Below are 21,727 nucleotides of genomic sequence, written 5' to 3' on the forward strand. Positions count from 1 at the left end.
CCATTTTTTTTAATAAAAGTAGCTCGCAATAGAAAAAAGTTTGAAGAGTCCTGACCAAATGCATGTCGTATATTTCCGTCCTCTAGGTGGCGGAAGATAAAAAGGGCTCTCGTGGCGCACATAAAAAAACAACGAAGAAGTGTCAGCGTAAACAACATGGCTGACGGCTAGCATCCCAAGTGTGAGCTCGTTAAACAAATTGATTGTATGATTGTATTTCAACATGTCGTGATTAGTTAAGATGTTATATATTAATATATGTATCAGCAGTGTACATAAGACGTTAGCGTATGTCGCTATTCAGAGCAACAATGTGACGATAGCTTAGCTAACAGGTTACCTAGGCAACGGTAGCCCATTTTGACGCTTCTGGAGTATTCCTACCGTGTAAAGGTCAGTAATTCTTCATACAATACACGTTTGTCTGTTCACATTAAAACTCAGACACCGCAATATGCATATTGAGTTCATAGACGATGATGATAACAAATGAGATGCTAACGTTAGCTTAGCATTGTCTTCCAATGTTGAGCAGTGATAATTGGAGTTGTCACGGGTGGGCGATACTGCACAATTTGATATCTAACCGACATAAATGTAATCAGCATGGTCATTAATGGATATAAACTCATTTAAGGTCCTGTGAGGTGATGTCATGGAGCAGTACAGCATCCTTGGCCGTGTGGGAGAAGGCGCTCATGGCATCGTTTTCAAGGCCAAACACATTGAGGTGACACATTGCTGTTACACTTTGTTGTGATGCGCTGAAACGCTAAAAATGTTTACGGCTTATGGCTTTCAGACAGGAGAGACGGTGGCCCTGAAGAAGGTGGCTCTTAGGCGTCTGGAGGACGGAATTCCCAACCAGGCCCTGCGGGAGATCAAAGCCCTGCAGGAGATTGAGGACAACCAGCACGTGAGTGAGACAGCATGTAACACATCGGGTCGGAAGTTACACACTTTTACGCCTGTTCTTCAGGTGGTGACACTGAGGGACGTCTTCCCTCATGGGACAGGCTTCGTCCTGGTCTTTGACTTCATGCTCTCTGACCTCTCGGAGGTCATCAGGAACTCCCAGCGACCTCTGACTACAGCACAGGTCAAAGGTTACATGCTGATGCTGCTTAAGGGCGTGGCCTTCTTGCATCACAACAACATCATGCACAGAGTAAGCACCCGGTCTGAATACGCCGACAATTTCACAGTAAAAGCCCTGAGATCCTTCTATACATGTACGTGTGTAGGACCTGAAGCCTGCTAACCTCCTCATTAGCTCCTCGGGACACCTCAAGATCGCTGACTTTGGCCTGGCCCGCCTTCTCAGCCAGCACCCGGAGCGTCTGTACAGCCACCAAGTGGCCACCAGGTGAGAACCTGTCAGCCTCGTCAAGCATGACACTTTGCTTTCTTTAAACATGTGTTTGTGTCGAGGTGGTATCGGGCTCCTGAGTTGCTGTATGGCGCCAGAAAGTACGACAAGGGGGTTGATTTGTGGTAAGTTTGTGACCATCTGCTGCTTAGCGTGGGTTTGATACGGATGTGTGTGTTGCAGGGCAGTAGGTTGTATTTTTGGGGAACTGCTGAACTCCTCTCCTCTATTTCCTGGAGAGAACGACATCGAGCAGCTGTGTTGTGTCTTAAGGGTGCTTGGTACGCCGACATGCGACACCTGGCCTGTAAGACACATGTGCACATAAACACACTTAATGGTGTGATGTTGGGTAGATGGTCAGACAGGAAGTAGGATCGTACTGACATTCCTTGTGCGACTACAGGAGATGGCGGACTTGCCAGATTACAACAAAATCACCTTCAAGGAGAATCCCGCCATCCCGTTGGAGGAGCTCATCCCTGACTCCTCCCCACAGGCCATCCATTTGCTCTACAAGTTCCTGGTTTATCCGTCCAAGCAGCGCTGCCCCGCCCAGCAGGTGAGAGACAGGAAGTGTCCAATTAATGGTTGGATGGTGTTGTTGACAGACGTCTTCCTGCAGGCTCTCCTCCACCCGTACTTCTTCTGTTCTCCTCTTCCTGCTCACCACTCGGAGCTGCCGATCCCTCAGAAGGGTGGCGGTCATCCCCACCCGAGGCTGCAGGCGCCGCCCTCTGACTTCTCAACCGACCTCCCCCTGACGGAAAGCATTGTTGACCCTGCATTGCTGCGGAGACACGCCTCCTGTCTGTGATTGGAGCATCGCTCATTAGCATTAAAAGGTCGCTTTCATTATCCCCTTTCCTGCTCTTTTATATATATATTATATATATTAATACAGTATCTCAAATTTGACTTGTAGTTGTCATTTTCCTCCAGCCAAAACAGAAGAAAACCGACATGTTTAATTATTTGTTGAACGTTTCATCAGGCCATAAAAGACAAAGAGACAACAAGTGGACATGACAAGGGTTCGGGGGGGGGGGGGGGGGGTATCTTGTGGGTGAAGGCTGAAGTAAACGAGGCACTTTGTTACCACTCAGCTGTAGGATGCCGGCCTGTCTTGGATGTTGCTATAGAAACAGACTGGTCATTGAGCTGTAGCAATGAGCGTACTGACAGCCAGCAGGACTGGGCGTGTGTCTATATGGCTCTAGTTCAACTTCTAAAGGTTTTTCCGATACAAGCAAGCAAGTAGTCTCTATACTTTTTTTCATCATCATCATCATAATAATATATCAAGGTTTTCAGTTTAGAAAAATAAAAAAAATGATTGACATGCTTGGAAAGGGCGGGGTCAAAGTTGAGCCAAGTTCTTTGCATACATTTTAAAGTGTCACTGGCCACGCCTCTTCTGTCGTTCACTAACCAGTTTGCTCCTTAGCATCCAATCACATGCAGGAAGAGGCGAGTCTAGAAAAGCCCTTAAATGTCTAAAAAAAAAAAAAAAACAAGACTCTGCTGACATCCAATCAGAGATCGAGTCCACCCATTCGGCCTCGCCCACTGAGATGACGGCCAGTCAGAACCTGCGTGAGTTTGTGTGGGCTGGGCTCCAACCAGGGGCCTGGCACCTCTTGCTGCTTCAGTCCAGCTATCCTCCAATCAAACGTCTCTGCTGTGCTGGCCCCCGATTGGCTGTCATCTGATTGGCTGTCAGACAGGCGCTGGTCTTCTGCAGCGTCCAGCGGCATCAGGAAGGAGAAGGCCACTTGCTGAGGAGCACCCAAGCTCCCACAATTCTTTGCATCGCTCTTCTCCTTCTTTCCCGTCTTCCTCCTCCTCTTCTCCTTCTCCTCTTTCATCTTTCTCCTCTCCTCATCCTTGATCTCCTCCTCCACTAGGTCCAGATCCAGATCAGGAGGCCTTCGTCGTCCTCTGTTTCTTGGTTTGGTTGCTCTGGTCCTCCTCCTCCTCCTATTGTCTCCTTCTCCCCAGTGTGTGCTGTGGGGGGTGGTCGTCATGGTGACAGCCTCCTGCACCTCCTCCCGTGAGGAGGGGCGGGAGGAGGAGTCTTCCTCAGGGCCTATCAAGAGACACAGGGACACTGTCAGCCGCACTACCTCAAAACGTCACTAGAAGGTGCCGAGAGTCATCAGACCCTTTCCACTTCCTGCCAATGGGAATAGGACGTATCCTTATATACAAATTGTATATAAGGATACTGGTGGTCCCAAACTTTTGGAGGTGGTGTGAAAATGTATTTTCCCCTTCCTGATTTATTTTATTTCATCTTTTATTAGACCTCTGATGATGCTAATACACATTTGTTTACTTCCTATTCCGCAGGGTGCTGTGATGATCACGTGAAAAGGTGAGCATCTCTCTTGAAAAGAAGTAGAATGAACATGGAGGCGTTGTCATGGCAATGCAGAGCAAACCATCACACACTGATGATGTACATACACCCTCAGCCAAAATGAAGATGGAAATGAAGAAGCCAGGCAGAAAAGGAAGAAGCAGGTAAACGTTACCGACCGCGAGTTTTCCGTGCGTCCGATGACGTAGAAGCACGGCTCGCCCTGTTTGGAGTTGGTCATGCACAGTGACAGGCTGGACAGCTCCACTGAGGAAGATATCGGGAACAGGAAGTAGAAAGACAAGAGCCTTGCGTGATTTTTTTTAAGGTTCATTAAAGGAAAATTGCACTTTTTATAAAATGTTGCCCATTATCCTCAATCCTTATGTGAGATACAAACACTGGGCTTTCTCATCTGTGCGTTCTGAAGATAGAAAAACAATCTCACAGTGCCTCCTTGTGGCACAACATGGTAACATGGACCTCACAGCCTCTGGTAAAATCTGTGAGGGGTGCCCCTTAAACTTCATCTGACACCTGCTGCATTGTAGGCTCAGGACTTAGGCTAAGGCTATAAGGGAAGGAAGCCCTGACTTCAAACCTCCGCTGCCTTGCGGCTAAGGAGGTAAACCCGAGCAGCAAATCAAGAAGTGGAGCCCCTTAGCAAGAACTATTTTTTTGCTCACATTTTTTGCCCTTTGTATTGAGTTGTGGACACCTGTAGAGCAGCTACACACGATAACCAGCACACATAGCTTTCTAGTTCTTCCAGAATTTGCACCTATTCAGCTGTATTTCTTTGGATTTCGTGGTTCCCACGTCGTGTCTCTTTTAATGTATTCCACACATGGCACGCCTCAATTTAAAAATAAAAACACAGCAGCAGTAGAGGCAGGTTCAATGTGCAGAGTGTGGTGAAGCTAGGCACTAGCCAGCTAAAATTAGTTAGCTAGTTAGCTAACTAGCTAGTAGTATCGTCGTTAGATTGGCGTAACAGTGTTAATAATAACAATGTTGCAGTAGCTTGGTTTATATGTATTCATTCATTTTCGATCGCTTATCCTCACGAGGGTCGCGGGGGGTTGCTAGAGCCTATCCCAGCTGGACTGGTGGCCAGCCAATCACAGGGCACATATAGACAAACAACCATTCACACTCACATTCATACCTATGGACAATTTGGAGTGGCCAATTAACCTAGCATGTTTTTGGAATGTGGGAGGAAACCGGAGAAAACCCATGCATGCTCCACACAGAGATGGCCAAGGGTGGAATTGAACCCGGGTCTCCTAGCTGTGAGGTCTGCACGCTAACCACTCGTGCACCGTGCAGCCCGGTTAATATGCATGTCACAATATATTTAAATGGTGTGTTGTTGCCGCTTTTTGCGTCTTATTGCGTCTTTTCCACAATCCTTTCTATGAAAAGGATAATGGTCAAAATTCCCCCAAAAGTGCAGTTTTCCTTAAATGATTGACTTTGTACGGTGAAAGAAGAGAGGAAAAGAGCAGAGGAAGAGGAGGTTATAGGACATCACGTAATTGTCATCACCGTAATCTGGGACGTAGCCGTTTCCTTTCTTCAGGACCAGATGGATGCGATGTCCTCCTCGGCGGATCTGCTCCACCGCTTGACTGTGTGTCATTCCTGCCGCACTGTTGCCATTGATCTCCACCAGCTGGTCCGACACCTGAGAGCACACGCTGGCTTTTGTTGTGACTGAACCACAGGCGGTGCTGACACTGAAAGGTTAGTCTAATACTGTGTGGGTGTGTTCGAGTGTACCTGCATCTTGTTGCTGCGCTGGGCTGGCCCCCCCTCCATGAGCCCCAGCACGTAGAGCCCCATGTTGTACTCGCTGCCTCCTCTCAGAGAAAAACCAAAACCTGTGGGTCCTCGCTCTAGATCCACGGTGTAGAACTTTGACTCGTCCTACAAACAAAAACACAACTGTCACCCCACATGAGAATTAGCAGCTCATTGGCTGCAGCCTTAAGGTACGTGAGCATTTTAGTGACCTTTGACCTCCCTCTGGATCCCTTTGGGAAGTGGTTATCGATGTCCACGTCGGCTGCCTCCGTCTCTGAGAGAGACATCAAAAGTTTGGACATGGCATTCTGCCATGAAAGTGTTGTGTTTACATCCGTGTGTGTCATACGTGCTCTTGGCGTCACGCTGAGCCTCAACGCGTTTCCTGCCCTCCTCAGGATCTGTGCCAGGTCTCTGTGCTGGAGACTCGTCACTGCTCGTCCCTCCACGGCATCGAGTTGATCTCCGGGCTGGATGAGTCCGCTTCGTGCGGCTGGACTGCCGCGTCTCACCGTCACAAAGCGGTGAGACATTACAGAGGTGGGAGGAGCTGCGGTGAGGATGGGAGGAGTTAGACACAAAGCTAGCAGGAAGTCAAATCTATACTCAGTGATTGGCGAATCAGTGCTGAACAATCCAGGAAGTGTTGCGTGCGACAGTATGATGGGGGCATGGCTGTGCAGTGCATAGCAGTGTAGTATGTGAAATATAAATCGTCAAGCAGCAAGCACTGTGTTATTCATATAAGCATCAAATCCGTCACAAAGGCAAACCAAAGAACAATCTAAATCGGTTTCACTTAATTCTCACTCTTTTTTCGTCATCTTACCCCCCCCCCCCCCCCCCAAGAGTGTCAGCACAGAGAGAGCTGACATTATGGTGTTGGTGCCAGTAGAAGAGCAAACAGAACAAACATAAAGCTGCTAAGCGCAAAAACATGAGAGGAGCTGACGCGATGCAAAGTGACAGCACAGAGCAACACGCAACATTGTGCCAAAAATAGAAAAACATCCAAACTTCAGCACCAATTTTCTGCTGAAAAACAACACCCTTTTTTATAACCTCTGCTCTTTGGGCTAAGCTATAGGTTAGCAGTTTTCCTGTACTTCCGATGTTTGTGCTAAGCTAATTCATTTCCGTACAATGTGTTCTAAGGTAGGCTATCAGTTTCCATTTACTTCCTATGTCTGTGCTAAGCTAGGTTAGAGGTTTCCCTTCGCTTCATGTGTTTGTGCTAAGCTAGGCTAGCAGTATCCCTTTTACTTCCCGTGTCTGTGCTAAGCTAGGCTAACAGTATCCCTTTACTTCTGGTGTTTGTGCTAAGCTAAGCTAGTTCATTTCTGTACAATGTGTTCTAAGGTAGGTTATCAATTTCCATTTACTTCCTGTGTCTGTGCTAAGATAGGTTAGAGGTTTCCTTTTGCTACCTGTGTCTGTGCTAAGCTAGACTAGCAGTATCCCTTTACTTCCTGTGTCCGTGGTAAGCTAGGTTAGAGGTTTCCCTTTGCTACCTGTGTCTGTGCTAAGCTAGGCTAGCATTATCCCTTTACTTCCTGTGTCTGTGCTAAGCTAGGTTCGAGGTTTCCCTTTGCTACCTGTGTCTGTGCTAAGCTAGTAGTTTCCCTTTACTTCCGGTGTTTGTGCTAAGCTAAGGTAGTTCTTCCCTACGGAGTCTGGGATCAGCTAGACTAGCAGTGTGTTTGTGTTAAGCTAAGCTAGTCATTTTGATGCCAAGGTTTGTGCTAAGCTAGGCTAGCAGTTTCCTTTATCTTCTGGCTTTTGTACAAAGCTAAGCTAGCTCCTTTCACTACTGTCTCTGGACCAATCTAGAACATTTTCCCTTTACTTCTGGTGTTTGTGCTAAGCTAAGCTAGTTCTAAACTAGCTTTTTTCCCTGTGGTATCTGTGCTAAGCCAGGCAGCAATTTCCATTTTCTGAGCTAAGCTAGCAGTTTCCAATTGCCTCTGGTGTGTTTGTGCTAAGCTAGCTGTGGCCATGATATGAAGTCAGTCAGATTTGATAAAATATGTATAAAAGAAGTCAATAAATAAAAGATTAACTTCCCAGTTTCACTCTCACAGATTTAGGCTTCCTGCTCTTTATCAGCTCTCTGGAATGTTTGAACCTCTTTACACTCGTGACCCACTTCACTACACACACACACAGAGAGACTGACTGTTTGTGTCTGTTTCTACACAACTGTAGAACTAGATGATCTAGAAGCGAAAGTCATTAACATTAACATTCCTCCAAAACAACAGGAAGGTCCCTAGACTTCGACCACATCTTCTCATCATCACATGTGTGATGGTGCACTCGGTGAAAGTTAGTATACTTTGATCGGAGTGAGACACCCGCGTAGAGGATCTCTGAACAACCCACATACACACACACACACACACAGTGACTTACATTTCGAGTTTTTGACTGTCTTCAGAAGAGACTGCAGTCGCGCCAACATGACGAAAACTCCACAATTAGAACCTGGGCCGCGGTATGTGTGCATGTATGTGTGTGTGTGTGTGTGTGTGATTCAGCTGTAGCAGTTGGATAAGGGGGCGGAGTCTTCACAGGGCATAGCTTAGAGGTTGGAGACTGACCATCCTAACCATTCTTCCCAAAAATAATTAAACAAAACGATAAGGACGTAAAGGAGGACATAACAGGAAGGATGCCTCCTGATGAATGCGTGATGAAGACTATCAGTGTTTGCACAGAAGGTCAAAGTTCACAAGGAATCAAACACAACTTACCACCACGGTTGACTTCCTGGGAGGCGATGACAAATCCAAAGCCTTCGCCAGGCCGCCGCCGAAGTTCCACCTCCACGGTCTTACCCCCACTCTTGTCCTTGACGGCCCCTCCTACACTCTCCTCCACCCCCTGCAGGTCACGTGGCTCCAAGGTCAAGGTGACGGGAACAGAGTCCAGGAAGCTAGTGCTCTGGATGAGGCCTGAGACGAGGGGACCGTTGGGGGGCTGGGTGGGAAGCGCACCTGAAAAACAACACAGACATACACTGAGTGTGGGCCCAAAGAAACTCATGTGGAGCCTTGGGGGCACCCTGTAGGGGTGTTACCTGCAGCTGGGAGGTGTCCTTCTTGGGGGGCCTCCATGGCCAAGCCTGCCTGGCTGAGAGGGGGCACGCCCCCCACAAATGCCCCAGAGGATGAAGAAGGCAAGGTGGCAGAAGTTGAGGGCTGAGATGGGGGGCTGGCCAGGCCATGTGAGGAGGGGAGGGGCTTGTACAAGTTAGGTGTGACCACGGGAGCTGGGGGAGGGACAAATGTCATTGATCCATAAATTCAGTGAAAAGAATATTCAATAAGCACCTCGCCTGTGCACCAGCAGAACCATTTCTCCCTGTTTGGAGTGGTCTTGCAAAACCTTCTGGACCTGAGAAATCGAAACATGCTCTCAGTGACCCTCCTTGAGCCGATACAAAGACTGTGCTACCGCATGTTGTCATGGAAACCAAGGAGGGCTGACCTGGGAGAAGCTGAGGTTCTGCACGTCGGCGCCATTGATCTTGACCACAGTGTCCCCAGCCTGCAGGGAGGGGCACTGCCTACGGTCCCAGACCCGCCTCACAACCGCCAGTTGACCTCCCAGCCCCCCTGCCGTGATACTGAAACCCAGACCCCCACTATCGCAGCGCCCCAGCGCCACGGGCACCAGCTCACCCGCGGGGGGCGACCCTGCAGTCAGAGTGGGTGCCGGGTCTGTGTTCCCACGTGGGGCCTGCGGCGACACTTGGTGATTGGCCGGGCACCCGTTGAAACCACAGGTCGGGATTTCCTGAGGTGGCACGGGAGGGAGGCAGGTCTGAGGCATTGGGGGCCGCTGAGCAGGGCCACCGGGAGGTGGAGTCTCAGGCTGAGCGAGTTTGGACAATGCATGGGAGGACGAGGATGGAAATGGGAGGGTGGATGTCGACAAGTCGCTCTCTGAAGACTTGGAACTCTGATGCTGGAGGAGTGAAGAGGAGGAGGAGAGGGCGGGAAGAGTGCTGCTGTTGTAGCCAATCACAGAAGACCTGTCCAGGGTCGGACGGGGCAGGTTAATGGACCAAACCACATGAAAGGCTAACCATGCTAATGCTTTAGCTCACCTTCGGGTGCTGCTGTCAGAGTCGCTGTGATTGGCTGACATCCTCTCTGCGGAAGTCGTCGCCACAGGGGGGTCTGAGGAAGTGGGAGTGGGCGGACCTGTCAGCCCATTGGTCATTGGCTGTGTTGAATAGGAGGGCGGGACTTGGTGGAGTCCTGCAATGACATTAAGCCATCAAAGACAAGAAGAAGAAGAAGAAAAAGGAGAAATGATTGGCTGACCTGAGCCACTGCTGCCGCCATCCTGCACATGACTATACGTCAGCGGCCCACGTTTCTGCTTCGGGGGAGGAGTCTGTGGCTGCAGGGAGGAGTCAAGTCATCACATGACAATGCAAGGAATGTGTGTGCTGACATGGTAAGTGGCCAGTGTACCGTGTCCAGGTTGTGTTTGGGGCAACCATCCGGGTTGTAGAGCATCGGGTATCCTCTCCTCAGAACCACGTCCACACTCTGACCCATTGGAACTGACTTGAGCATCTCCACCACCTCCTTGTGTGAGCGACCCAGCACACACGCGTCGTTGATGTACACCAAGATGTCAGCTGGTTCGGGCCAAACACACAGGAATTGTTACTGGTGGATCAGGGGGTGGAGCTTCCATGCAAGCTGATGTACCTTGGTTGAGACTGGGTGGACCTCCAGGTGTGACGCTGTATACCTGCAGAAACTCCCGTGCTCGACTTCCTCCTACAATGTTGAAACCGAAGCCTCGCGGGCCTTTCGAAAGACGCGTGTGCACAGAAAAGCCTCTCAGCTGACTCGGCTGATCCGTGAACTCTGGAACTGAGAGCGTGTACGTCATCAACACCGGCTACAAACAGGAAGTAGGTGGCGATCAAAATAAAAGCCTGAAAAAAGTAATGCACTCACGCTGCGAGCAGGAAGTTGTCTCCTTGTTTTGAGCACGAAGATCCTGTCTGCTATTCTTTGACATGTGACTAACAGAGACACTTCGTCATCATCGGCAACGTTACTATTATGTCTACACTCTCAATGCATGCTGGGAACAGTGGAATCAGTCTTCAAATGAAAACAGGAAGTAGCAGACGTAGTTTGTCTGACGCGACTCACTCGACATAGAAGGTACCCCCAGCGTCCCACGTGTCGGCCACAATTGCTCTTGCTCTTCTTCCTTCATTCTCGCTCACCAGTGTAGACTCCCACGATTGGCTGAGAGGTAGAGGGGTGGGCAGGGGTCCGGCTGACCCTCCTGGGAGACATAGATGGTCTGTCAGCGTCGCAAAGGTACACACATGCACTGATACACACGTACCAGACAGACCACTGTCCTCCTCGCTGTTGTCTTCTTCTACAGTTTTTTCCAGGTTGCTGAGAGATTTGCTTCTGGTCCTGAAGTTCCTCAGAAGGTTTCTATGTTCCTGATATGTGATTGGGGGACTGTCGGGCCCTATGTGGACAGGGCGGGGCGTCCCGTAGTAGTTGCCTGTGATTGGATGAGAAAGACTGGCTTGTCAACTAGATTTTGGATCAGTAACCATGATTTGAGATAAGATCAAACTAATTGTGGTCACTAATAATAAATGTAAAAGACGTCTGAAGAACTTTGAGCATTGTAGACATTTTAGCGATGTCATGTCTGGGATATTTTGTGTTCACCTTTGAACTTTCCACTCTCCAGCAGCGCTCCCGACTCCTCCAGAGAAAAGAACTCTTCGATGGACACAAAGTTGTAGTCCACTCCACTGATCTCACCCTCGCGAGGTTGCCGAGTCGTACCTGCCATCAGTAAGAGTGATGTCAACACAAGGTATCACATCATGTGACCTGTCGTGTGTGTGTGTTTGTTTGTTTGCACGTACAGGGCACGGCACGCAGATAGAGGTTCTCTCGTATGAGCTGCTGTAGCTGACTGTCCATGGACGATGGAGTGAAACACTTACTGAGGTACAAGCGAAGATCTTTGCACAGTGACGAACCTACACACACAAACCATCTTAGCATATAACTCACACACTTATTAGCATTAGCCTTGTCCACCTGGTGAGACGGTCTTGATCCTGATTGGATGAGGGCAGGAGTTGAGGACACCTCGCACGTCGCCAAGTGTCATCCCTAACACGGGTGTGCCGCCAATCTCCAAGATGATGTCGCCCACAGTGGCCCCGCCCTCGGGAGCCACTGTCACAAAAGGAAATTCTCCATAGTCGGCCCCGCCACCGATGGCCAGCCCCAGCTCACCTGAGCTGCTGCCCAGCGGCACGAAGCTCTCCTGCACCTGCACCAAGATGGCAGACCGAAGTCAGGTCAGTACGTTATTAATCAGGCAGCGTGTTAGCGTGTTGTACCTTGGAGCGCCAGTGCAGCTTCTTCACCGTGTTTTTAGACATGGTGGCCGAGCTGCAAACAGGGAAATAGTCTTTACTATTTATATGTCACTCATTGACATCAACGTGTCATTAATCACATTTGACTGAGCTCTGATCACATCCACATGCTAACATCTGTTAGCATGCTGGCAGATTGGACCAGGAGACAACATGCATGATTGATTATTGTAGTCTTCTGTCACCAAGATAGCACACAAACACACACACAAAAGCAAGGAAGCGTCCTCTGGTTAGGAAGTAAGGTACAGAAGACAAGGTGAGCGAAGGTTACTAAAGCATTATGGAGATAAGGAACGATCCAAGGATTCAAGTGTTGTTATCTGTCACTTCCTGTATGTCCCTCCGCATGTGTGTGTATGTGTTACCTGTAGAGCGTTGTGTTGTGTTCACGTCTTCATGTCTCTTCATGTCTCTCTCTCTCTCTCAACAGTTGTGGTTGCTGCTTGCCCCTCCCACCCTGATAGGACTGGTCAAAGGTTGCGTATGTTCAAGGTGGGATGAAAGGAATGTGTGTGTTTATGTGTGTTTGTCCACACTAGGAAACCTGTCCTCCCATGCTAGGGGAAGGACCTATCTATCAGTCTTTGGACTGAAAACATGGTGGATGTCATCAGGCACATGCACGACCGCTGTCCACACAAATGCGTAGTAGCGATTTGTCCACATTTACAACCTTCATGTGTGTAGTTTTTTTTACAGCGTCAATAGGAAACTCATGTGTGTACCATACACCGCCTCCCATGGGATTTGTAGTCTTTGTCATCAAGCATTTTGTAGTTTGACAGGTTATCAACATGTTAATTGGCTGTCTTATGCTCACGTGATGACATCATCACCATGGTGTATGTACAATGACGTCATCATGAGCAGGCTGGACTACGCAGGGTCAAAGGTCACTAGCCGGCAAGCTAACACAGCAGTTAAAATGTGTTAGCTAAGAAGTTGCTGATGTTAGCATGTTTACAAGCGCCAGCTGGAGTGATGTATCACTTTCTTCACAATCACAGAAGCAAAAGTACATGTTACTAGTGAGACCTCTGCTAACACATCGTGACCTTTGACCTCTGATAGAAGTTGCCATCAACACTTCAACTGAGATGACCTTTTGTGACCTCTCATCCGTGTGAAAGCATCCTGTCAATCAAGCCATCTATTCCAACTCCTTGTGACGTCATAGCAGCTCACACAAAAGATCACCACGTAAACACGCACGCACGCGCGCATGTACGACCTAAAGTGGGGGCTGACCAGGACAACAGCCACACACACACACACACACACACACAGTCCCTGGCGCGTGCTCGCCGACAATGTGCTGACAGTGTAATTTTTACCTGCAACACACTCGCGCGCGTGCGCACACACACACACACACACACACACACACACTACGACAAACCGGCTTTTGTCTGTCAAAAACGTTATCTTATGCACGCAAACAACCGCACCGTTCATTTTACCGTCATGCTCGTCCACCGTATGGCCGCGTCGTGGTGCTCCTCTACGGTCTTGGAGCCACTCGACGCCTCGCTGACACTGCTGCAAGGTGCATGCGTGTGCGCGGAAGGAGGGAGGGAGGGAACGTACACGACGGCCACTGCAGGTGGATGATGCCAAGCAGCGACAGGATGGAACGTCTGCCAGGGCGCGTGCACGCTATAGCTAATGTCGCTCCATCATTTCGCTGTTTCTCAGGCGCGTGCGCGATGATCCAGCAGCGTGTATGCGCTGGGTGGAGGCGGGACAGCAGGAAGAAAGGAGGAAGTGAATTCTCAATGGGCGGGGTTAGAGGAGTGCCAATCAAAAGTGTGAGTAGTAAACGCGCACACACACGCTGGTCGTGAGTTGGGGTGGCGTATTTAGTTATTTGGGAGGCAAACCTCCTCTTTGGGGCCCATCTACATCCTTTATTTCAATTTTTACTAAATGTAAGTATGTAATTCAGGCCACTTTTTCCTGCTTTTTAAATCTGTTAACTGTCATTAGTGTCAACTGTTAACGGTCAATTAGGTTCTGTTGAGCTGCATCTTGAGCACAAAGCCTGGTTTTGTTGAGCCATTTTCGCAGTAAACCTCCATAGTCACTAAATTCCACATATCTGATAGTTGACACTGTGACAACAAGCCACACACCCACGTCGCTCACTTACAACGTCGTGCTAAAGCTAGCAGCTAGCAAAGTCACTCCAAACACATTTTGCATGTTAGCTCTCCAATGAAATTCACATATTGAGCCAAAACCATCATTTGTATTTATAGTGGAATTATTTGACACTATTACTGCAATTAATACAACTGCTGTACTGCAATTCATTGTTTGGCATTAAGAAACAATTTGGAGAGCCTAATTTAGCATGTTAGCAACCCAGCTGGCAGTTAGCTAAAGTGAGGAAATATTAATTAACTGGTTACATGAGAGTGAAAGCGAAATTTCCTTTTTTTATCCTTTATGTAGAAAATGGGAATGCACTCGCATGAATATATGAATATATTTATATATTTAATGTTTCTATTTCCGTGTGTTTCACATTGAAATGTTTGCTAGCTCAGCATTGTCGTCTCCTCGCCATCTGTTCACCTCTCACATCCACGCATGCATCCAATAAACAAACACGCACTGACTCACTGAACATGCAGACTGCACTTTCTCTCTTGTCCATCAGGTAGCAGAAGAGCTCCATTGTACGTTTGTCCGCGATGACGTCACAAGCAGATAGCCCTGAGCAGCAGGTGAGTGTACTGTTCAAACGCAAGCACTGACTCATAGAACATGCTGATTGCAGTTGCTCGCTTGTCCCGCAGGTGGCAGAAGAGCTCATTTGGATGTGTCCGTGATGACGTCATAAGACGCACGAGCTGAGCAGCAGGTGAGTGTACTGTTCATTAATCAATAAATACAATGTTTGCTGCAAGATGTGTTCAAAAAAACAGCACCTCAGTCTATCATTGTGGTCCCATGACGACAAGATGTGATCCTATTGTCATGTGAGACACTGTGAAAAGGTGCAAAATGGAAGAGAGGCTATAAACTAAATAGGAGATGAGGCACAGAAACAAAAAAGGAAAAGACGTACAGTAGTGAAGAGACTGAAGAGAGGTGTGAAGGTCAGGTTCATCTTCAATTTCACTTCAAGTGTCTTCAAGTCGTGTCAGGTGGGCAGAGCCTTTTTTTTTTATTCCACACCATCATCACTCCTGCTCCTGGAGTGGGCTCAAAGCCACGAATAATGACTTTCCAGCGTGTTGCTCCACTTCACAATCTTCACACAACATGCAATTAGCTCAACACAAGCACCGTTATTCATTAAATGACTAACAATAGCATATATAAAATGTTTTTTTTTATATTAATATCAAAAACATACACCATGTCCAATATTGTGTTCTACCTTCTCCTATTCAGGCATTCTGAATTGTGTAAATATAAGCAAGTGATGAAGCTTGTCTGAAACAAATAAACCATAGAGTGCTATCATAATTAAATTAATCATTAACAGTCAAGTTAGATATGACTGTGTTCACGATTATGTTCATTTGCCAGTTGTTATCCGACATGGAGTCATATATTTATTCAGCGTGTGCCTTTAATTCATGTGCAGCTGTCCTCCACTTTAACACACTGAGCCCTTTTCCTATTTAATCCCCATTTGGGGCACGGGGTGGGGGAGGAAGCGGGGGAGGTGGGCATGGCGCGAGAGAGAGAGAGAGGGAGAGATGAGGATGAGGATGAGGAGGAGAGATGAAGAGATTCAGATTAGTGAAGCCGAGCTGAATTTGTCTCCTCCCAGCCTCTCGCTCTGTTGTTTTCACATCGCTCTGCTGAGCTCCGTCATGCCTGAAACAATCTTTGGAGATCAGATGAAGGTGTGAATGACCAGCAGCAGCAGCGCCATCATTGGGTGATCAACATGCTAACTTTTGGGAGGCCATGAAGACACCGCCAACATGAATGTCTGAAGTGGACCACCACAAGACATGCAGCACAACCACAAAAGTAAGTTCTATTTGCTTTACATCTATGCCGTGCCGTGTTGATATGTTTCAGTGTGTCTGTGACTTCAGTACTCTGATTATACAAGACGTGTTTCTTGGTAATGTTAACGATTATGATACTTCGGCTATAGTACGCACTTATGGTTGTCAACTGCACTTTTTTGGGAATTTTGCAAATCATTCACAATCCTTACGTGAAACATGAACACATTTATTTCCCTTTTCTGTGAAAATTAGTTAATATGAGCTGGCTTACAATGCACATCATTGGGATACACCTATTTCGACTACAACACCCTCTTAAAAAAACCCAATAAAACAGCGTTTTATTGTTTGACACGTATACATGCTGTGATCATGCAAGAACAAGTACATTGACGATAACGTGTAATACTTACAGTATATTGCCGTATTTTGATGATTACCAAAACCTCTTTCCGAGTCGCATTTAGCTTACCCTACTTCTGTCAATAACAGCAGCATAGATATAGCGACTTACGATGTCCGCTGTGCTTGGGATGGCTGTGTCTTCCAGCACAAGACATGTGCTCCAATTCTCAATTAAAAACTGCTGACTGCAAACGAGAATCTTGAGTCCTCATTGCGAAAATTGAGAACTAGGTGTCCACTCTACCGTCTGTTAGTGACGGCTCGCGAGGCGTCACGTTAGTCCGCCAGATAAATATAGTTTTCCGTGTTAGCTGCCACAATAACAATAACGCTGTAGCTCGGTTAATATAGAGGTACGTTATGTAAGTGGAAAATTTTTGTGCAGCATTAATAGTTTTATCTTGAAGCTCCATTCACCATCTCTCCTGAACAATGGCAGCCACTTGTTTTTGTTCATTTACGTATTTCACAGGGAAGGCTTTAACGATGGAAGAGAGTTTTCAAGCTGTGACTATCGCGAGCCATGCCTCTCACACTGTATTTGTTTACAAAGTAGACACGTGACTACAATAGATCCCTGCTATGTTCCAACATACCGCCTATGAATGGTGAAAAACTGTGCAAAATGGACACCACCCATAAAAAGTAATCAGTACACTTAATTTTCTCACATTTCTCTCTTGTTTATTAAACACTCTCAAAGTTCAAATTCAGTTAGAATTTTTATGATCAGTCTATTATGTCAGACACAAGAAATTATTAAGTGACTCCGATCTTGCTTTGCAGCTGTAGCGTTTTTGTGTCCTTATTAAAACGTATTCACCTGTCATTTTCCTATTCACTGAATCTGTCAGTTTCAGATTCATTTATCTTACAGTGTGATTGATTGAATCACAAAGGTACAATTTCAGATATATGCAATTTATATGTTTTTAAAATATATGCAAGGAAGCCAATGCCGAACCTTGAATAGGCAGGGATGTTACACTTCCTGTCCAGCTCTAGTATAGAACTATTTGAGAACAAATATTAGCATGAATGTTATGACTGACAGCAGATGTAAACATGCGCTGTCACATATCAATGCTGTATTATGGTTGTTACTACATATGATTGTGGGTTTTTTTTTTTGCGTGGAATATTTCCCAATCACTGACATTACTAATGTTAGCGCTAATTACAGATGTTAATTGCAAATTTTTTCGTGTTAGCATATTCCATTCGCTTTATGTTGAAGTGCTCAACAACAAAATGAAGACAGCCGTCTTCCATCTTGGTTTGTTGTCTTCTACAACTCATAGTGCAAATGCTTGAAGAGGTCAAAGTTCAGCTTTTTGATGTGGCCGTATGCAGGTGCGAGTGACCTTTGACACCCCACCCCAATCCCTCAAAAAGAGATCACAGTTAATCCATCCATCCTGGTGCAGGATCAGACTTTCTGCTTTTGGAATTAAGATGGCGTCCTGATAACGTTGTCATGGAAATGAGCACTAAGTCACTGGTTGCCATGGCAGCCGAATTAATCCCTGCCCTTTTTATTCCATCATCTCATATGCACTACCTGAGCATTGGCCGATTGATTGACACGCAGTCTCAAACATGAGCCGAGGAGCATTGCAGAACTCGGATCCACTCATGTACTAAGTCAAGGCAAACTTTCCTGATGTTTGTAAGCTCCACCCACTCCTTCTATCCTCTTGCCTGCCCAATTGTCACCATTGCCACCATTGCCATGGCTGCAAGTGAGCAGTGAAAGAAGAAAAAGAAACGTTCACTAAATAACCTGATGACCTTCCCAGCTGGACCAGGCTGCAGGGCACACACACACACACACACACACACACACACACACACACAGTAGCAGAGCAGTGAAAAGCAGAAAGTTAACAAGGCGTATGAGGTTTGTGTGCCAGTGATGTTCTACACACACACACACACTCTCTCTCACACATTCTCGCATTTGTCTTTCTTTTTGTGGACCAGCTAAAATGCCCTCACAAAGTCACATGTCCTCACAGAGACACGTCCTCACGGCAAAAGGTAGTGGCACACAAGGAGAGAAAGACATGAACACACACACACAAGTCTCCTAAACAAGGAGGTCACGCTAGTCCTCATACACACACACACACACACACAGAGAGTCATACATGCATGCGTGCGCGCTCGCTGCTGTCAGGATGATCTCAGTTGTCTCGGGATAATTCGGGCATAATTAGACGGATTCTCGTGGGGCAATGTAGGGGGCGGGGTGTGTGTGTGTGTGTGCGCGCGTGTGTCTATGTGTGTGTTGTGCAGCTCCACACAGAGAACAACACAACGTGAGCAAGAATCATGTGATCCGCACTGTCCTAACCTCAGATGCCTGCGGACATTTATTCATGTTGCATCAGCGCCCCCTGCAGGCTCACTTCACTCTTTATTTCTTAATTTACTATTTTTTGTTTTTATTTATTTATATGTTTGTTTCTTTTGTTTCGTCAACCTCTCCGTTGAATAATTATTCATTGTGTACTGTAGCATGTCACATTAGTATATGGCGTGCTACGTTAGCATGCAACATTAGCATGTCGCGATGTCCATATCCCCCTGTGCCGCCATTTTGTCGTACATTGGTATGAGCTGTTGTCAACGTGTGTGTGTGTTTTAAGAGGTTTATCAGCTTTGTACCACAGCTGGACACAGCAAAGCATTGTGGGAAACAGGAAATCTAGGAAGGTCGAGCGAGGCGGCAGTAATCTTGCTGAGATGTTTGCTGTGGTGTGCGTGTGTGTGTGTGTGTGTGTATGTGTGGAGCTCAGGTAGCAGTAACACACAGAGATGTAGGTCACAGCTGTTCACTACAATGTTTCAGTGTTCACCTTCATCTCCTCCATCATCATCATCCTCTGACCCGATGATGATGACGACACCAATCACAGTAAAACAAGAACATCATGTGATCACACGTTCGCACTTCGACCCTTGACCTTTTCATCTCGTTCCCAGGCGCCTCACGCAACGGCTATGCCAATGCAGTAGATGGCGAAGATGGCGAGGGCGAGGAGGCTGGAGAGGGCGATGGTGGTGGAGGAGGAGAGGGGGGAGAGGAAAGGGACGGGGACTGGGACGAGGAGATGGACGGCGAAGGCGATGGAGTGAGGATGACGAGGACTGACACCCTCCACTCCACCACCAGCTCCACGGCAACCCAACGCAAGAGAGGACAACACGCCAAGAAACAGGTGAGACAACACGCTAACAGACAACACGGCGAAAGACGATGATGTCATTTCCTGTCCAGGTCCAGGGCAGTAATCAGGTCCAGCGAGCTCCGCGGGCGTTGTTCTGCTTGAAGCTCAACAACCCAATCAGACGTGCTGCGCTCTCCATTGTTGAGTGGAAGTATCCTTACCTTGACACACGGCGTTGCTAACACCGACATCATTTCCTGTTACTCCTAAAACAGGTGAGCTTCCTTAATGTCCATTTAGACCCTTTGACATCTTCATCCTGTTAGCCATCTTTGCCAACTGTGTCGCTCTGGGCGTGTCTAAACCGTTTCCTGAGGACGACTCCAACTCCACCAACCACGACTTGGTGAGTTCAATTCCTCACCCGAGTGATGCTAAGCTAGGTTAGCTCTATGCGAAGCTGAACTGTGGCTTTATTGTTAACATTTTGTCAAAGATGTGTCTGTGAAAGTAGAGTGGGTGTGATGGGTTTAGTTTCTGTCACTTCAAGGGCATCACAGTGAGGACATTTGGACACATTGTGAGGCATTTAGGTACTGCTAGGACACAGTGGACACACAATCAGGCCAATTAGACACACACTGAGGGCATTCAGACGCACAGTGTGGACATTTGGACATAGTGAGGACATGTTGTGTCTCCTGCAGGAACAAGTGGAGTATGTCTTCCTCATCATCTTCACAGTGGAAACCTTCTTGAAGATTCTAGCATACGGTCTGGTCATGCATCCAAGTTCTTACATCCGCAACGGCTGGAACCTTTTGGACTTTGTCATCGTCATCGTGGGGTAAGAGAGATCTTGTGCACATCGAGAGACACCATCTATTCTTTTCCCCCGTAGATAGATGTAAGCAAGATACAGTTTAGTTAGTTGTGGTGCAGCGCTTCAGCGATTCCGAGTCGAGGCAAACGTGAGCTGACGTCCTCGTTTGGCGCCGTCCGAAGTCACCGCCTGCGGCGCCGCTACAATTTGTATGATTCAGCCGTGTTGTGGTGAGCGTGCGTGATGCTCGACTACACTCACGAGCCTCGCAGCCCTCCATCACGGCGGGCCTGAGGTGCTTCTATAGCTGGTGCTCGCCACTTCCTACTTTCAACCTTTTTGATCACCTGACCAGCTGAGGAGCTCATTCTTAGTGAAGGTCGTGACCTGTCTGTTTGCTTCACACATGTCCTAATAGGCTCATTGAGCTGGTTAATTGCATCACTTCCTGTTGATTAACGCTTTGTTTACAAGCTGTCACAAGCTTTTAAGATCTGGTGGACTCGTCTTGTGTCTCTCGCTTGTTATCCATGTCCAGACTGTCAGGGTCCACTTTGGCACCGGTCCGAATGTTGACCAGATGTTTTTTTTTCATGTGGCCGCGAGGGCTGATGACATCTTCCTGTCTCCGCCGCAGGCTATTCAGCGTTGTCCTGGAGACCATGACCCACAAGTCTGGTGAGCAAGCGAGCACTCACCACATGCCGGGCAAACCTGGAGGTCTGGACGTCAAAGCTCTGCGGGCCTTCCGGGTGCTGCGGCCCCTCAGGCTGGTGTCCGGTGTTCCCAGTGAGTGGTCGTGTTGTGAGCATGTGGTGGTAACATCACTTCCTGTTCACTGACATGAGCACATGTGGCAGGTCTGCAGATCGTGTTGAACTCCATCATGAAAGCGATGGTTCCGCTGCTGCACATCGCTCTGCTGGTTCTTTTCGTAATCATCATCTACGCCATCATCGGCCTCGAGCTCTTCATTGGACGCATGCATCGAACCTGCTACTACATCGGATCTGGTACACACTGCCGCTGCCTCCACCGTCATCACCGCCATTAACTGACACGAACCTCTGTTCCCCCAGACAACTTTGTGGAGGACGACCCAGTGCCATGCGCCTTCGCAGGTCATGGGCGCCAGTGTGCAATTAATGGCTCAGAGTGTCGCGGGCGCTGGGATGGACCAAATGGAGGCATCACCAATTTTGACAACTTCTTCTTCGCCATGTTAACGGTGTTTCAGTGTATCACCATGGAGGGCTGGACAGACGTCCTTTACTGGGTAAGATTCCACAACCACACACACCTCTTTGTTCAAGTGTCATGGCTGCCCACACTCGTTACCTTCGTTTCCG

General features: G+C 47.7%; 3 protein-coding genes across 7 annotated transcripts in view; 2 read left to right on the forward strand and 1 right to left on the reverse strand.

Annotated features, from left to right (window-relative positions):
- cdk20 (cyclin dependent kinase 20) lies at positions 1-2,287 on the forward strand. Its single transcript, XM_058084966.2, has 9 exons — positions 1-393; positions 638-730; positions 803-916; positions 980-1,168; positions 1,245-1,366; positions 1,432-1,494; positions 1,553-1,676; positions 1,776-1,931; positions 1,995-2,287. Exons 2-9 carry the CDS (start codon positions 656-658, stop codon positions 2,184-2,186), a joined length of 1,035 nt encoding a protein of 344 aa, XP_057940949.2. The 5' UTR covers positions 1-393; positions 638-655; the 3' UTR covers positions 2,187-2,287.
- On the reverse strand, positions 1,715-13,732 carry magixa (MAGI family member, X-linked a). Of its 5 annotated transcripts, none has more exons than XM_058084955.2 (22): positions 13,449-13,727; positions 12,366-12,466; positions 11,959-12,010; positions 11,651-11,888; positions 11,473-11,589; positions 11,270-11,389; positions 10,926-11,096; positions 10,724-10,862; positions 10,523-10,590; positions 10,268-10,435; positions 10,025-10,194; positions 9,872-9,950; positions 9,652-9,805; positions 9,030-9,576; positions 8,873-8,936; positions 8,620-8,811; positions 8,294-8,536; positions 5,890-6,090; positions 5,750-5,814; positions 5,517-5,663; positions 5,283-5,421; positions 1,715-3,458 (listed from the first exon to the last, which is right to left on the reverse strand). In XM_058084955.2, exons 3-22 carry the CDS (start codon positions 11,998-12,000, stop codon positions 2,905-2,907), a joined length of 3,618 nt encoding a protein of 1,205 aa, XP_057940938.2. In that variant the 5' UTR covers positions 12,001-12,010; positions 12,366-12,466; positions 13,449-13,727; the 3' UTR covers positions 1,715-2,904. The 5 variants fall into 5 exon arrangements, with proteins under 5 accessions (XP_057940938.2, XP_078653879.1, XP_057940939.2 ...); XM_058084957.2 differs by lacking the exon at positions 12,366-12,466 and adding an exon at positions 3,911-3,998 and having other exon boundaries at positions 3,306-3,458; positions 13,461-13,731; XM_078797753.1 differs by lacking the exon at positions 12,366-12,466 and having other exon boundaries at positions 13,461-13,727.
- cacna1fb (calcium channel, voltage-dependent, L type, alpha 1F subunit) overlaps positions 13,726-21,727 on the forward strand; it is a 19,830-nt gene continuing 11,828 nt past the window's right edge. The window contains exons 1-11 of the mRNA XM_058084952.2: positions 13,726-13,808; positions 14,663-14,729; positions 14,802-14,866; positions 15,788-15,993; positions 19,371-19,606; positions 19,666-19,766; positions 19,856-19,961; positions 20,263-20,402; positions 21,016-21,167; positions 21,239-21,391; positions 21,458-21,654. Of these exons, the coding sequence (XP_057940935.2) occupies positions 15,975-15,993; positions 19,371-19,606; positions 19,666-19,766; positions 19,856-19,961; positions 20,263-20,402; positions 21,016-21,167; positions 21,239-21,391; positions 21,458-21,654 (1,104 nt within the window). The 5' untranslated portion in view covers positions 13,726-13,808; positions 14,663-14,729; positions 14,802-14,866; positions 15,788-15,974. The remainder of the gene's footprint in view (positions 13,809-14,662; positions 14,730-14,801; positions 14,867-15,787; positions 15,994-19,370; positions 19,607-19,665; positions 19,767-19,855; positions 19,962-20,262; positions 20,403-21,015; positions 21,168-21,238; positions 21,392-21,457; positions 21,655-21,727) is intronic.

This window comes from Doryrhamphus excisus, linkage group LG17 (assembly GCF_037039965.1).
Source record: "Doryrhamphus excisus strain RoL-2023G ecotype Guam linkage group LG17, RoL_Dexc_Guam_v1.1, whole genome shotgun sequence".
NCBI lineage: Eukaryota > Metazoa > Chordata > Actinopteri > Syngnathiformes > Syngnathidae > Doryrhamphus > Doryrhamphus excisus.

Bases quoted from the DNA above. Each gene is read 5' to 3' on its own strand.
- cdk20 (XM_058084966.2), top strand. From the start codon at position 656: ATGGAGCAGTACAGCATCCTTGGCCGTGTGGGAGAAGGCGCTCATGGC. The intron at 731-802 runs GTGACACATTGC...TATGGCTTTCAG, and splicing joins TCAAGGCCAAACACATTGAG to ACAGGAGAGACGGTGGCCCT. The intron at 1,677-1,775 runs GTAAGACACATG...GTGCGACTACAG, and splicing joins CGACATGCGACACCTGGCCT to GAGATGGCGGACTTGCCAGA.
- magixa (XM_078797753.1), bottom strand. From the start codon at position 12,000: ATGTCTAAAAACACGGTGAAGAAGCTGCACTGGCGCTCCAAG. The intron at 11,097-11,269 runs GTGAACACAAAA...ATCCAATCACAG, and splicing joins GGAGAGTGGAAAGTTCAAAG to GCAACTACTACGGGACGCCC. The intron at 6,091-8,293 runs GTAAGTTGTGTT...TCCTCACCGCAG, and splicing joins CCAGGAAGTCAACCGTGGTG to CTCCTCCCACCTCTGTAATG.